Here is a 16,566-nt window from a genome sequence, read left to right on the forward strand (position 1 = left end):
ACCCTTAGGAAATGGGAAGGGAGTTATGGTTACTGTCATTATTGCTGCTGATTAGGTAAGTAATGACAAATTTAAACATCCTCTTATTTTGGCTGCCCTTTACTCTCTCCCCTATCTTTTTATTTTCCTTGCCCACCTGCAGTTTGGTTTGGTTTTGGCTTCTGTACGATGGCAGCTCTTTGGAAGCAAGTCTGTGGCTCGCTCCCTGTAGGGTGCCCGCTTTGACAGGACCCCTGGTCTGCAGGCATCACTGCCCAAGCTTCGATCAGTAATGAGCACAGGGGGACAGGGAGCTGCCATAGGTGAAGCACGAGTCCTTGCACAGCCAGGTGTTGTTGCACTGGTTATTATCTCCATCCACTGTGGCCAGCACAGAGGCCCCATGTGGAAGGCCTGGCTTGGCCGTGGAGAGGAGCCCTGATGCCTCTCAACTCTTCTGCCTCATCTCCTGGAGGAGCTGCTATGGCACTGGCAGCGTGCAGGCAGGCTATGAGCTTTAGGTGGCCTTGTGTTGCCTGCAGATTATTCTCCGTGGATAAAACTGCAATGTTGTTCGAGTTCTTTTGCACAATTTGTTGAATTTCCATAGAAACATTGGCCTCTTGTGGGCCGATGGCCAGTCTGATCTCTTTGACCATTGACAGAAACACTTCCTTCTGTTAAAAAAAGCCAACTGCACTTTCAGACAGCGTATGAAAAAGTGCCTTTGAGTGTTTACTAAACTGTAAAATGTATTTTCTGGATATTTCAGTAATCTTAACAGAAGAAAGGTGCACATTCAACCCTCAAGGAACTACTTTGGATTTGGGCCTAGTGAGTTAGAGAGTGGGCTAGGAATGGTTCAAGTCCGAAACACATGCTTTAAACACCTCAGAAATAAATTTATTTACCTCATACATATTTTCCTGCTTGTCTGCTCCCTCAGCCATACCCTGCCTCAGCCTACCCTATGGTATTTTACCAATTTCAGCAGGTAGTAACAGGTACAATCATAAACGTGGGGTGGGATTTGTATTGTCTCTGTTTCTGAGCTCATCACATAGACTCCCTCTATAGTTAGTGACAGAAACAAGTACAAGTACTAGGGTGTGTTTCTTCTTGCTTATTTTAGACTTTCAGTACAGGATGAGGTGAATCCCACCTTCTGTGATTAAATCAGGACTTTTTTTCCCTCTTCCTTTCTGGCTTCTATTGCTATTTAACCCCAGAGAGTCATTACAAGGCTGATTGCATGCTCTCAATGACCTACAGAAAGTCCTTGGACAGGTATGAGGCTACCAGTTCCTGCTGGTTCTACTGCAGGATCCCAAATTTCAGTGTTCATTCAAGCAAATCAGTAACACCTGAGCCAAAGGCCTCTGGCCTCACTGGCACTGCTGCAACCCCTCTAGCTGCACTGCTGTTGCACCTGGGGTGTTTGAGTCACCAGCACAAAGGCTTTGGGTCCCGAGATTAGTGGCCTCTCATCCATCTGCTCACCTAGAGAAGAAGAGGTGGTCAGAACTTGCGCATGGAGTCATCAGCTCTCCCCATCTCCTCCTAAGAAGGGAACTAGTTTCTTGCTAGCAGTAATGGGAAGAAGGTGGGTGCTAGTTCCACCAGTGGGGTGCAAACAAGAAGAAAACAGAAAGGTCCTGAGCTGCTTGGAGCAGCTCTGCTCTGTCCCTTGTCCTGCGCATCACCAGCCCAGGCTGGGAGATGGAGTTGGGGATGAAAGCTGTGGGGCAAGGAAAGCTACAGGGAGAGCAGACTGTGTGACCAGGGAGGTAAAATGACAGGGTGAGGAGATGTAAGGTACACTCATGTATTGATGATGGCAGTAAAATATGTGATTTCATGGGGAATGCCAGAAGCCCCCATGCTACCATGCAGCACTTTATGTGAGCAAATGGAAGATGGACTTGTTTGTCATGGGTGAAGGCAGACTCCAAAATCTCAACTGCAGATGAAATTGTTCTTTTAGAATACCAATATTTTTAGGCATAGAAATGGGAAAAAAGACTAAGAATGGCCCTTACTTTGGTAAATCTTATCCACATCTAGCTTGTTCCCACAGGAAACATTTCCTTTCATGTCTGTGGCTAGGGTAATGATTCCATAAATAAGAACAAAAAGACAAGTAGTGCTAAGTAAGGAAGGATTTGCTCGTACTGCCTGAATAAGATGAACAGCAGTAGAAATATTTTGTTGATTTGACTGGTGTTCAGTTCTTGCTGAAGTGTTTTACTGGTGACTTCTAGAGGCAACGTGTCAGAACAGAGCATGGAATTTAACCCTGTGACAGTGGTTAATGATGGCATGATTCGGGAACGCAACATTGTCCTCCAACATACCTGACTTCCTGGATCAGATGCTGGTAATGTACATCACTAACAGATGGATATTTTATGAGAGGCACTTTTTTTGGTTTTGTTGTTCTGATAGCTGACCAGTCCTCTCTGCAATGCACCATTCTAAAGGACAGCATCTATTGGTCTGGATTCGTTTCAAGCCAGATTTGTAGTAACAAATTTGAACTTTTCTGAGGCTGTTCTGAAAAACACTCTTGGTGAGACTGAGAAGGCAAATTTCTTTTACAGAAAGACAAAGTGTCTTATATACAAAAAGAATTTGCAGTTCTTAGGATGGCTCCCCACCACTTGGTTAACCTACACCGTTTGTCCCAGAATCACTGTTGTGGTTCTTGCTTGCTACGAGGATCAAAGTTACAGATACTCTGGGAATGGCAATTTCACCTAGACTGTGACTCTATGACTCCCCTCAGTACTAAGCACTAGTTTTATATGCTCTGGTGCTTACACTGAGAGTTTAGATGATATTTAAGGAATTTGAGGGTCTTGTAGCTCTGGACTCAGGGGTGAAATTCATCCAGTGTGCTTAGCAGTTTTTTCCATAGCTCTTCTGCAGCACTTCCCTTCTGAGGATGCAATGTGATTTGCAAACACTAATTAATACTCATAAAGCCCTATGAGGCAGATAAATGTTAAGTACCCCTGTGTTAGTACATATGAGAAACATGAGACCTGAATGCCTCATGATCCATGCTGTTCTTTATATTCACTCCCCAAAAGGAATATGTGCCCTGGGACAGAGGAAATCTCCCATTTTTTTGTCATCCCCCTGTTTTCATTGGACCCAGTGAAACCCTTTCAGGGCAGCAGGGATGAGTCTGGGATTCAAGCTACACTGTGCAAGATGCAAGTTACACAGATCAAGAAAGAGAGCAAACCTTGCTGTATTTTCTGCTGGTTTTGTGGGGGAAAGCAAGGCCCTTTGCACAACCTGTGGGATACTTGCTCCATGCGCCAGCACGTTGCTTGAAAGGCAGCTTGGGCTACCAGAGAAGAAAACATCCCTGAAAGGGCACTCATACCTCAGGACTTCCAAGAGCAAAGGAGCCAGACAGCAAGCAAGAATGACTTAAGAAACATCTCCAGCTGAATTTCAGTGAGGAAAGCCTTTTGAAGGACTGATAGAGCCTTGGATACTCCAAATCTTGGTATTTATCCTCCCTGTAGCTTTAGTGAGGTGAGGGCAAACAGGGCCTACGGTAACTTTCCCAGTTTGTTAATCAACCTTCAGAACAACTGATAGCATGGCAACCAGTAAGGCTGGAAATGGAGTCTCAGCCTTAGAAAGGGCAACTGGCAGCTTTAGGGGAGACATTAAAGTAGCCGAGTCTTCATGCTAACAGTATTGGGTGGGAGACATTGCTCTCCGGTTTTCTTCACAGGCTAGGCATAAGATCATCCAAATGCTTTTCTAAATGAATTCTGACAAATTTATCTGTGGTTACATGCCTTCCCAGCCCTCAGTGCACAGCACATAAGCTAATGTAACAATTATAATTATGATACTGATCAGACCTATCAGGCCTTTTTAAGACATGAAAATCAGACTAATTCTCTAGTTTCAAACACAATGAGTTCAAAGATGTGATGTAAATGCTAACAGAAAGATATGAAAACGAGAGGCATGTTAGGTCTATGCCAGCCAAACCTCTATCGTTATCTTAACAAGTTCATATTCTTCAAGCATTGTTTGTATTTCTATTGTGCCAAGAGATTTTATTCTTTAGTTTGAGGATTCTCCCTGGAGGTGGGGAGGGAAACATTGCTATTGTGGTGAAAAAGAAACATTTCTTTTTGACATATTAAGCATTAAGCAGATTATGCAAAGGCAAGGCATATTGCAGAAGGAGAAGTTCTTAATATAGCTTTGACATGAACCCATGACCCCCCAGAAGATTTAGAAGAGTTGAAAAAAAATGTATTACTTTGACAATCATCTAATTTGAAAAAAAATCTTGTAGAAATCCTTGGAACTCACCCCTGTTATTTACATAAAAGTCAACCTTTCCTGCTTAAAATCATGAATCATTTAATGTCGCATCTGCAGGGTATCTGAGACAGACGCCATTAATCCAAGTCATTTTGCAAATTCCAATTTCATTTGGATTAAAACCTACAACGAAGTCAGTGAATAGTATATACTGTACACGCGTTAAGGCTGGTGACTATAGAAGTCTCTTGGGTAGATAAACAAAGCACAGATTAGCCAGGTCTAAGTATATGCCCTCATCTAGGGAAAAAAAAAAAAAAAAAAAAGATATCCTGACATTTCAGTGATGTAGATTTGAATCAGTAGCCATGAAAAATGGTTGAACATTTGTATTACGAAAGAGATACTATGGCACAGTCCCGAAGGTGCATTTCTTATAAATTAATTAGCTGCACAAATTATTTTGATAACAGTTACTGCAGTTCTGAGGTGATATGGCTGCTCAATGATGAGTACTTGATGATCAATGGTAGGCACTAGTAATATCCTTCATGCTGAGTGACTTTTATTACTATTTAGATTTACAGTATATACATACATATTTGTATCTACACTTAGGGCTTGATCTTCTTAACCTCCTTTACCTAAGGTCTTCTGTTCACTGAAACCTCTTCCTTTGGAGCCCTGTGATATTTGGATAAAAGAAATAGGCAAGCAAGGAGCTGGGGTATCCTGCCATGTGACAGGGGGGACTCTGCTTGACTTTTGGCCACACTTGAACCTCTGCATATAATTTGTTCTTATCTGTCATTCATGCCACTATGGAATACTATAAACGATTAAGGCCAAGGGGTCTGTATGATCTTGCTGTCTCTGAGGATCCTGTAGGCTGCACTGCATTTCTTGCATTCACCTGCAATATATAGTTCCTTTGAATGCATTCCCATTGCTTTACCAGCCTCTCCCTCCAGGCATAATCCTTTTAGGTTTGTACGGACTAACTTCTTACTTTCACAAAATGAACCTGAAAATGTTATAGTGTAAAGAAGCCTGCATGTTCCTGGACTTTTACAACTGGTTGAGAGAAGTAAACATCTCTCACTGAGCCCCAAAAAAGTCCTTGGACTCCCTTGGTCTCATCCAGAACACACAAAGCACCTTTGAGTCATGTTGAAATGTCTAAAACTATTCAGGTTCTTAACGTGGAACATCTGCTTAATTGGATGAAATCTAAAAGCTGCATACTCTTTACCAAATCTGGCCCTAAGAAAATGAATAAAGTATTTGTTGACACCATGTCACATTCAGCTTCAGTCATCTAAACTGCAACAACCATTATACAGCAAAATAGCCCGCACGGAAGGGTATCCTAAATAACCTCTAGAAAACACAGCTGTAAGAAACCCTACAGAGAGGAGGCCAAAACTTCTAATCCATTTATGTCTAGTTGGTTTAACTGGCTGCTATTTTATCCTGTTACACCACCAGAGGTTAAGGCTTGGTTGGGCTCATCAGACAACATGGATGATGCCAGCACAAAACCGAAAAAACCAACGTGTTTTTCCATGGAAGCAATGGGTATTTTAGCTGGAGTAATTAAATATTAGAACCATGTACAAGAAAGGACAATTATCTGCAAGAGATACTTAGTACTTGGAAACACGTTACAACAGGACAGCATTAATTCTTGCATTTCTTTGTGAAGTTGCTTGACATATTACATCCATACAAAGAGTTCATCGTGATTAAGAAAAATATCCCGATCTTAGTAAAATAAACATGCTTCAAAGTTCCATACTTGAAACTTAAATGCCACGTGTGCAATAAAACTAAACTCCATTTAAGGCAAGGAATATATGTCACGTCTAAAATTTCTCAACATTAAATAGCAACAAGGGCTCCCAAACCCCCAAACTTATCTGAAGATAAACATCATAGGCACCATCAAAGAAAAGAGAAGCAAATCTAATCGGAATTTCACTTTCCTGATCTGAGGAGAAATCCCACAGTACCTTCATATGGTATGGAAGCAGCTGATGGAATCTGCTGCTGCTAGTCGAGTACATCATGGCAGACTTCCACAGCTGGAGATCAGGCAAGTAATAAACAGAAAAGGCACTGACCAAGTTCTCCACGATACTCGGGACCAAACAACTTGTGTTCCTTCTAGGGCGGTTGACTGGAATTAAGAGTGCCTGGAGGACTTGGAGGATGTGTATTTTGTCATTTAAAGGCAGGCCCATGTCCACTCTTAAAGCCAGCCACACTATAACACTCAAGTCTGTATTAAGAGGTTACCACAGCCTGAGCTCAGGAGTTCTCCTGGGCAGGATCCGAGAACTGACCAGCACATAAAATTGGCCTGGGATGGCTTGGGACTCAGCAGTCCCTTGGAAATTACCCTGCTGAGCTGCTTCGAAGAACAGAGTGGTGTGCTGAGTCTGAGCAATAGCTGCAGTTATGGTAAGTAGCCTAGACAAAAAAATGCACATATGTAGGGCTCTGCATGTTCTCAAGCCTTTAACACAGGGTAAATACAACCTTTGTTCTACTGAGCAAATGTGACACTTTGTTTGGTATCTTTTTTTTTTTTTTTTTTTTTTTTTTTTTTTTTTTTTTTTAATGCATCTCTTCAAAAATCTGGGAGGAAAAAAAAGGCAGCAGAGACCAATCAATCAACCATCAATATCAGTGGCTACTTCTACTTGTATCTTCTATTGAAAGAGTTTTTTGCACTCATGTTTCCTTAATATATTTGTAAATTAGAATAGGAAACAACAGTCAAAGGGTCCAGTCAGTGACTTGGACAAGAATAATCCATTGAAGTCATCAGAGCTGCTGACTTGAGTAAGGGCTGCAAATCTGATTGCAAAGCAAGCAAGCAAAAAAAAAAATTTCCAGTAACAGAGGAAGAAAACTAAATGTGTCAAAACCACTGAAAATGGACACGAATGCACTAAATGCAAACACAGTTGGTATGAACTGGCCTTGACCTCAGCTGACCCAAATTAAACTCCAATCATTGTGGGATTAATTCTTCTGGCACAAAAAAACATAGCCTGTCAACAGGAACAGAAAACATCCAATAAATCAAGAAACATTAAAGCTTCGTTGAGGATTATGGATGAAGAGTGAGAGGATTATGATAGGAAACAGTTCTTAGCCTGATGAGCAGCAAACTCAGCTTCCCAGATAAAGGAAATTGCATGTAACGTTCCCGTATAGACTAGAAGAACAGGCTGTGAGCTTCTGCTAGATGAAAAAGATATGAAAATCAAAATCTGTAAGATGAAGCCTTCCCATGCAAAGCCAACAACTCTTACAGATATGTCTCTCTGTCTGTATGCAGCTGAAATTAACACATTTTCTTTACTAAGTGGATTGCAGGTTGCCATATTTTTTCATTTATCTATTTACTGTCAGTAACAGAATGCAATTTTCCACCACCTCTTTTAAAAGTTCTTGCTATCAGCATATCTGCTTTCAGGCTTTTTGCCCGATACTGCAGGTTGTACTGTTGGTGCGGAGCTGAACAAGAGGTAAAGTTATTTAAAAAGACAGGAGATAAAGAAATGCATGCAATTTGTTGAAAGTTATTGCACATGAAGGAATGCCGTCTTTCTCCAACTTAATGCAGACTACACAACTCCTCTGCATGCCCGCCCCAGTGGGGAGGTTACAGGGAGATGGAACATTATTGTTGGAACTTCTGTGAAGTGTCCGTGCTCGCAGTAAAAGTTCTCCATGGCAGAGATTTGCCCTCATTCATTCCAGTTCAGGAAAGCCCTCGTATATGTGCTTAAGCTCTACTGAAGTCAATGGGATTTCAGTACAAGCTTAAAGGTAAGAGTCTACTGAGAGCTTTCCTGAACAGGGATTTGTGCTTATTGCACTTGGTTCAATCAACCCATGAGATTTTGGTTTCTGAGTTTTTCAGCCCGTGAACAGAAAAGGTATGTTTTGTGCATCAAGATCAGTTCTTCTAGTACTTCTAGCGTATGAAAATGTTTGGAGAGCGGTACAGAACTATTCATTCTGAAAAGACATCATTGTATATTGTACATATGCACAGATAAATGTCTACACTCGGAAAAATTTTGCTCAACATTGAAGAAATATTCACCTTTGTTTGGATCAATGCTGTGGTTGACTATTTTTGTAGCACAGTGTCCAGAATAACTGAATTATCCATGAAAGGTATACAGTCCATGTGAATGGCACACAGTCATTATGACAAGTGAGCGCTATTCCGCACCCAGTGAAGTCCTTGTTGAGTGTACTGAACTAAATGCTCCATACTGCTGTGCAAGGTGATAGGTCCCATCAATGCATCCAAGTCATTAAAAAAATCTACAGGGAAAGAAAAAAGATTCGGCATCAGAAGAGTGAAGCTGTATTTGCTACTTGTCAACCTTTAATAGATTTTATTCTCTTGCAAATTGAGTCGAGCTGAACGTTTCATGGAAATGAAAGTTTAGTGCTGGTGAGATTAATTTTAAAGCCCTGTGGTTCATGATGTTACAGGCTGATGCACAACAATTTTCTTTTGAAGGAACAAAACAGTGAGTTCTTCGGCTTTGCCTTTCATTAACTTCCATTGTCTTGATAAAGCAAACAGATGCTGGGCAAGATTTATTCCGAGATTAAGGACAACTAAATGTAAAAGTCTAAACACGAGTGTTTGTCTATACATATACTAGATATCCAAATACCTTGATGGACAAATAGAGACCTCTATGACATGTTCATCCCATCCTAAGTAGTAATTTGCCTAGCTAGCCACGAGGGACTTAATTCAGTTGCCTATGCAGAGGCACATAACGCCCGTTTGAGATGTCCTCAGGCAGTTGATACATACAGTTTGGGCTGGCAGACCTAACACAGCTCTTGCTTTGAAGAGGGAGTGAGGGCACCTCATCCCATCTGTGTCTGCATGGGGGTAGGGTGGGTGCATGGGTGGAGAGGTGTTCATTTCTTCTGCAGAAAGGAAGGGTGCTCCTGGCTTTTGACATGGTCTGGTTGGATGCATCCTGTCCAGATCTATGACTTTGGGGCACAGAAAGCTGCCTTTATTCTCTCAAACCTTTCTATCCAGAATCACTTAGATGGCAGTGAATACTACACGCAGCTATGTCTGTGACCTGTCTGCCCCCAGTCCTGACCAGCTGCAGAAGGAAAAAAGAAGTTGGTGATATAAAGATGCTTCAGAGTGACATAGCTGTCAAAATTGCATTTTGGGGCAATTTTGGGACAGACTAGGAACAGGCTGAAGAAAAATAATCACCTCTGCAGTCCTACTTTGCAGATAGGTTTCCTATCAAAACAGTTATTTTTGTGATCAAAATCATGTGAGATTCTTCTAGAGTAGACCTTTGCCTTGAATCACTCACCTCTGTTTTCCTTGGCCAGGTTGTCAGCCATCTCCCAGTAGTCGTAGCTGTGCAGGATGCTGTTGGTGATGCTGACGTGGTTGGCAGCCATCTGATGAATGCGCTGTGGGATGCTGATTATAGGAGATGGGGAAGGGGCCCCTGTGCTCCCCTGGGACCCTACAGAGCTGACTGGAGAAGGGCTAGGGGACATGGGTGATGGAGTTCCTGTGCTCCTGAAATCAGATGTTAACAACATTAGTTAAGAGGATGTTTGTTTTAAAAACATGTGAGTATCAGAACATACTGCAGGAAATATCTGACAACCGATCTGATCTAAGCTTCCGTGTGACATGTGAACTTACTTTCCACTGGTACCCCAAGGAGATGGGTTCTGGGCAGCTTTTGAGGAATTCTGTAAAAGAAAAATAATTCATAATACACATAACATGTAAAACGATAAAATGAAAAACAGTGAACAGCATAAAAGTAAAAAAAAAAAAATGTAAAAAAATGGTGTAGGTAAGTCTTACAATGCAGTAAAGCCACTGGGCCTGATTTGGTGTTGTGATGAAGCAGTGCTGTAGCACAGACTCAGATCACATCCTATTAAACACCCAGGGTTGGGGCTTGTTAGGAAAACATGCTAGTTGATACTGAGCCTTTTGACAGAAATCCTGGGTGTTCAGAAGAAAGTGCTGTTAGGACTCTCTGTGAGGTTTAGGCTGGAATTTATTGCAATAGAGAAAACCAGAAAACCAAAAGGTCACTCAGTGTGCATATCCCTTTTCCACCAGTCATGGAACTTCTACCAGAAACCCAGAAACATTTTTTTGTTTTTGTTTTTAAAAAAGGATAGCTAGTCATATAGAAATCCTAAAACACTATTTATCCTGCTTGCTCTCCTGTGTCCCATTCTACTGTTTAGCAGTTATGAGAACAGATCTGTTTCAGGATTTCAAGGCTGAATTTTTCTGAACTTCAGTGCTAGCTTTGGGGTTTTGTTGGTCCGGTGCCAGCAAGCCTGCATGTCACCTGGCATTATCAGTGATATTTCCATACACACAGTGATCACATCCTCTCTTAACCTAAGATGGACACACCACCTGAGCCTCTCTTCAAAAAGATTGTTTACTCAGTTTTGACGCATTCCCTGAATTCCCTCTTGTGTTCCCACATCTTTTGTGCACATGTGAGAACTGGCTATGGTATTTTAGTAGTATTCACATCAGTGCTGTGTGGGCCCTGGCATCCTTCCTGCATTTTGACACTGGGCATTCTACGTCGCAGGTAACTGGTATGAAAAATTAAACTTGGAGTGTCCTGCAGTGGGCTCTTCCTTCAGTGTTATTATTATTATTATTGGTCTGTTTCAGAACTACTTGCCTTCATCTTTCTAGTGTATGAGAAACTGAGTACGTGTAATTTACTTACAGATTTGGAGGCAGGAAAAAGAGAAAATCAAACTGGAATCAAGGGTACTTCCAGTGTAAATTTAACTATCCTCTGCCTTATTGTACAACTTCAAAAAACCTCATGTTTTAGATGTTTTACTCCAGCCTCTTTTCAATTCTGCACCAGAAGGGTGCAGTAAGGATTCTGAAGAGAGTGCAATTGTTATAAGAGACCATCTCTTATCCCACTTTTCTTACTGCTACCCATTCTCCTGGTTTCTTTATACTCTGGGATGCACCTAGCTCCTGAATATCTGTGTCTGCTTTTTAATTCTCTGTTGCTTTTTATTTTTTTATATATATAATGGAAATAAAATACTTGAAAGTATATTTATTTTTTTTTCTTTTCTAAAATAAAAGTATGTCAAATTTTACCTGAAAATATGTGTGACATGGTTCGAAATGTTTCTTTGATTGATAATATATGTGGAAGTTCTTAATGTAGTCAGCATTTCACATCACTTGGTTTTGAAAGCTTTTAGCTACCAAATATGAAATGAGTGGAGAATTGGCTTGTTTTCCACTGAAAATTATAGCAAATGGATTTTTTTTTTTTCATTTTTTACTTTCAAAGGTGAAAATACTTTCTAATGTGAAACTACACTATCATTACATCGGCAGGAGCTTTGCAAAAAAACAAGCTTATCTTGGCTATAACAGAGTAAAAGTCCATTTTATGTTTGCTGTGAAACAGTTTCTGTCGAAAGTAGGAGACATTTTACGTGGTTGAGAGCCTGACCATCCTGTTCTTAATGCAGGCATTCTCTGAATTGGTAAAGAAAAATAAAGTGTTATAATGGGCACATATTTCTTTCCTCTGAAATCAAGTCATTGTTAGAAAAACATAATGTTGAATTATATATTGCTAAATTTTTAGAAGCAATTACAGTGACTTCAATTTCAGTTTGACAATAACAGATCTGTCAATTTCCTTCACTGTCTTTTTGTGTTTAGAATCTGGTCGTGAATGTTTGTGCTTGTATTTGAAATTTTTTATTAACTAAATGTCAAAGGATGGATGTTTTTCATTTCAAGGTATATTCTTCTGAAAAAAAAAAAAAAAAGAGTCCCATGTTTAAAGACAAATGGTTATTCAGGTTCCCAAAACAGTTTCTCTTAAAACATTTGTATGTACATATTTTTTTCTTATTTTAAAGATAGAGGCTATTTTTCTGTTTGTAGATCAAACGCTGGATGGACTGACTGCTAAGAGGGCTCCATCAGAAAGGTTTTGTTCTTGAGTTACTTTCAGAGGAAAGCTGTCTGTCAAATAAAATACATTGAAATATGCAGAATGACTTCTTGCCTTATTCACAATAACTAGGCTATGGTACAGGCAGAAAGTGGAGAAGGAAGGTAGTACAGGTGGAGCAAAACAGGAAGGGGAAGCCAGTAGTTCTGGCAAGTTCAAGGCAGGTGGTTTGGTTGCCTTCTGATGCTCTGGTACGACCGAAGTCAGTGTGGGCTCTTTTCCAGTTCCTTGGGTGAGAACATGTCCCATTGCACTGTCTTACCTATGGACGCTGCTAAGTGGAAGCCCTGCAGCTGAAGACTGATCTGGATCAAAGTCATCACCCCACAGAAGTCTATTGGGATGTATAATCCTGGAGGGGATCCTTAGAGCAAAATCTCCAAAACCTACACAGCAGCGCAGGGTAGCACTAGATAAGTGATTAAGAGTAATCTGAAAATGCCTGTTTGTTGGTACGATAAAGTTCTCATCCTGAAGGGACTTGACTTGTATATTGTCTTGTGAAGGCAATATAACTAACTAGAGACCAAGTATTGCCATGGGAGCCTGTAGTAATACTTCTGCTGACTTGATAGGCCAAAAACTAAACTCAGCACAGCTATTGTTTTTTTTTTTTTTTTTTTTTTTTTTAATAAAATGCTGTATTTACTAGAAAGACACACTGATTTTAAAACATCATTAAAAAATGTACCTTAAAATACTCAATAAGTGCTTTCGAATACTTGACAGCATGGTCTCTCTTGAGTCGGAACATCCTCCAGTACAGAAGGGCCAGGCAGCGGTAACTAGAACAAAAGGGAGAGCAGAAGGTAAGGTGTGCCCCCAAACAGGAATCCTGGTGAATTGTCTTAAATTCCCCAACTAACAGGCAGCAGAAGGCTGGTGGCACCCTGCTTAGTGTTGTTATCAGCATGCTGCTAAAAGGGTGCTACAAAACCCACTGTGCTCAGCTGGCCTTGCACAGTTGGCTTCCCAGGCCTTGACCCTGACTTGGAGCCCACTCGCTTGGCCAAAGGCCTTGCCTGTCAAAAAGTCATTGCAAGCCTGGAACCCAACACGTATATCTTATTTATTTTTTATTTCCTTCCTTGTTGCAAACGCAAAGGCAGCCTTTTGGGGTGTCTTACCCTAGGACTACAACAAAATATCTTGGCACCTATATAAGGAACTGGAGTCGCTCCGGGGTCCACTTTGTGCGCCCCCAGTCACCTCTTCCAGCAGATGGAGTCAGCTGGGAAACAGGCAATGCCTCGGACCTGTCTGGAGTTTGTGGGGTAACCTCCAACGTGGGAGGCCAGGCTGGAGGCCATGGAGGGGGTTCGGGGCCATTCCTATGCCTCCTGCCTGGTTTGCTCCCTGGATGGAGCCAGCAGCGGGCTGAGAACCTCAGCGTGCCCCATGCTCCTTGGTAGCCTGCAGCTGCCTTTAATGCTATGTAATTAAACAAGAGTAACGGCTATTAATTCTACATAAGGATAACTGATAATCAGTGCTTAATTTTACATAATGATAACTGATAATCAGCATTCAGGATGCACAAACTCATGTCTTCAGTACTGGATTTAGGCGTGCCTGTCTATTTTCTGAAACAAGAATCACCACCACCTCTTCACAGTAAGATTTTTTGAGTAGAACGTGTGGGATTGCACCACAGAACACAGCTTTTGGAACAAAAAGCCGATGTGTTGCACTTCTCCTGTGGCCGTGGAGGCCCTGTTTGTAAAAGCGATATTGGGTCTCAGAATTGCTGGGAGGCTTCAGGCGGGCAGCGCGGGGCTGTGCCCTGCTGCCCACCTTCAGGAGCTGCCCAGACCTCACTAAACCACCCCCAGGGCAAGCGGCTCTCCAAAAAACCCCAGCCGGGCTCCCTCGGCCGCCGGCAGCCGGTGACTTGCAGCCGCTCGCCGCTGGAGGACAGCCTCTGCTCAGCAGACGGAGGGCGCCTGGCAGCGGCCTCCCCGTCCTGCGAGCTGCCTCGGTCACCTTCACAGGTGCGGGCACATGCGGCTGCTGGCTGCTTGCTATTTTCTTTTTTCTTTTCTTTTCTTTTCTTTTCTTTTCTTTTCTTTTCTTTTCTTTTCTTTTCTTTTCTTTTCTTTTCTTTTCTTTTCTTTTCTTTTCTTTTCTTTTCTTTTCTTTTCTTTTCTTTTCTTTTCTTTTCTTTTCTTTTCTTTTCTTTTCTTTTCTCGTCTCTTCTCGTCTCTTCTCTTCTCTTCTCTTCTCTTCTCTTCTCTTCTCTTCTCTTCTCTTCTCTTCTCTTCTCTTCTCTTCTCTTCTCTTCTCTTCTCTTCTCTTCTCTTCTCTTCTCTTCTCTTCTCTTCTCTTCTCTTCTCTTCTCTTCTCTTCTCTTCTCTTCTCTTCTCTTCTCTTCTCTTCTCTTCTCTTCTCTCTTTTCTTCTTCCTTCCTTCCTTCCTTCCTTCCTTCCTTCCTTCCTTCCTTCCTTCCTTCCTTCCTTCCTTCCTTCCTTCCTTCCTTCCTTCCTTCCTTCCTTCCTTCCTTCCTTCCTTCCTTCCTTCCTTCCCTTCTTTCCCCACCTAAGTGTTTTTAAAGCAATTCCCATTCGTATATTCTGTGCTCCTCCTAATCACACAGCAGACCCAGGGCATTTAAAAGAAACGAACACCTTTGATTATTTTTTTTTTCTCTCTCTCTTTTTTTTTTTTTTTTTAATGCAACTGATTAATTAGGACTCTTTATTTGTGGAGGCTAAAGATGCATTTAATTTGGATTTTTTAACAGATGGTTAATAGATGTTAAAAACACACTTGCTGATTGTAAATGTCCACTTACTGAGAATCAGTAACCATGTAATAGGTATTTTATGTATTAACTACATAGATATTAAATTAAAATTTGATTTTAATAACATTTTAGCATTTTACTAGCAATCAGCAACCACCCTATAGAATTTAAGGTGCCTGCGTATATCCAGAACTCCCAATTTAGAAGGTAATCCAGGAGGTTTAATTATCACCATCACCGTATCTCTCTTCAGGAAATGTAAATATAATTTACGATTATTGAGCCTAAAATGTCAGCCACAAAAAAATTACCAAACTATCGGTACAAAAGTACATCACTCATAAAAACAACAAACCATCAGGCATTTAAAAATTAATTATGCTGGCGCACCATAGCTGACCTGTCACAGTCAATAAGTACGAATTGCTTATTTACAGAGACAGAATGCAGACCTGCTACAGGGATACAAGGGCTGGACCTTCCCGGAGCAGAAAGTACTCTCTTTATTTCAATAGACAACATAATCCTATCTGGCTGCGTCCAGCATCTGATTTTCAAGAACTGGCTCGCTGCTGAGGAGCCTTTTGAGGAAATGTTGATCTACTAACCATAATGCTGCCAGCTGTTTGTCTTCTGGCGTGGCGTTGGGGCCTGAGTGGGTTTTTAGTCTCACCGCGTACCTTGAGCAAAAGGAAAGAAGCCAACGTGAGTTAACTGAGACAGCTTTATGTTACCGATCAGCTCCTGAGAGAGCTATGCTGACCAATGTCATTCGAGCTGCCCCCTTACAAGTATTTGCTGAAGTTACCAAACGCACATATCCTTTTCTGGTTGTGTTTTGGAGCTGTTTTGCCATGAACAGTGCCTCCCTGCACCCCTTATACAGCAGCAACTCCCCTGACCTGATCTGTCAGTACAGCCCAGAGGGCAAGGTGTTGCTTCCTGGCTCGTTGTGCTGTCCTGCCACAATAACCTCCACTGCCGTGGAGCCCGGTTACACGGAGTTCATGCAGGAAGGTTTTCACAGTGTTCGAAGGCAGACGACAGCCTGCCTTGAAGCTGGTGCTGCCCTCACCCTGCCAGTTCTGAACGTGTCTACCCAGATTTGCACCTCCAAGCAGAGCACAGCAGAGGGGGAACATGTGGCTCGGAGCTATTTTTGCTCGTATGACATTACATTCAAATTCTATAAATATTAAACATCCACAGAGGTAGCACTGCTGTTTCAAGAGTGTATGTGCTATGCAATCATAAATTAGTTTCTGGAAATCTTGGCTTCCAGCTGTATACCTGAACAATGGGCAAGGTTAGGACAACACACAGTGCTTCTGGGCTTGCTTCCAGAAAAATACCTGTTCCCTATAATTAGCTGCTTGTGGTTTTTCTTATCTTTGTTTTCAAACTTTAATCCTGATACCCGTGCAAAGATTCAGTGGGAACATTTTGTTTTAACAGGCATACCTGGTA

The 16,566-nt window shown here is 41.6% G+C and overlaps 1 protein-coding gene across 1 annotated transcript in view; it reads right to left on the reverse strand.

Moving 5' to 3' along the window:
• Positions 1-6,911: 6,911 nt before the first annotated feature.
• The window catches only part of AFF3 (AF4/FMR2 family member 3), a 336,670-nt gene continuing 327,015 nt past the window's right edge, over positions 6,912-16,566 (reverse strand). The window contains exons 17-21 of the mRNA XM_032200334.1: positions 15,708-15,779; positions 13,048-13,141; positions 10,016-10,065; positions 9,672-9,886; positions 6,912-8,631 (exon numbers count right to left, since the gene is read on the reverse strand). Of these exons, the coding sequence (XP_032056225.1) occupies positions 8,510-8,631; positions 9,672-9,886; positions 10,016-10,065; positions 13,048-13,141; positions 15,708-15,779 (553 nt within the window). The 3' untranslated portion in view covers positions 6,912-8,509. The remainder of the gene's footprint in view (positions 8,632-9,671; positions 9,887-10,015; positions 10,066-13,047; positions 13,142-15,707; positions 15,780-16,566) is intronic.

The sequence above is a fragment of the Aythya fuligula genome, chromosome 1 (genome assembly GCF_009819795.1).
Source record: "Aythya fuligula isolate bAytFul2 chromosome 1, bAytFul2.pri, whole genome shotgun sequence".
In the NCBI taxonomy this organism is placed as follows: domain Eukaryota; kingdom Metazoa; phylum Chordata; class Aves; order Anseriformes; family Anatidae; genus Aythya; species Aythya fuligula.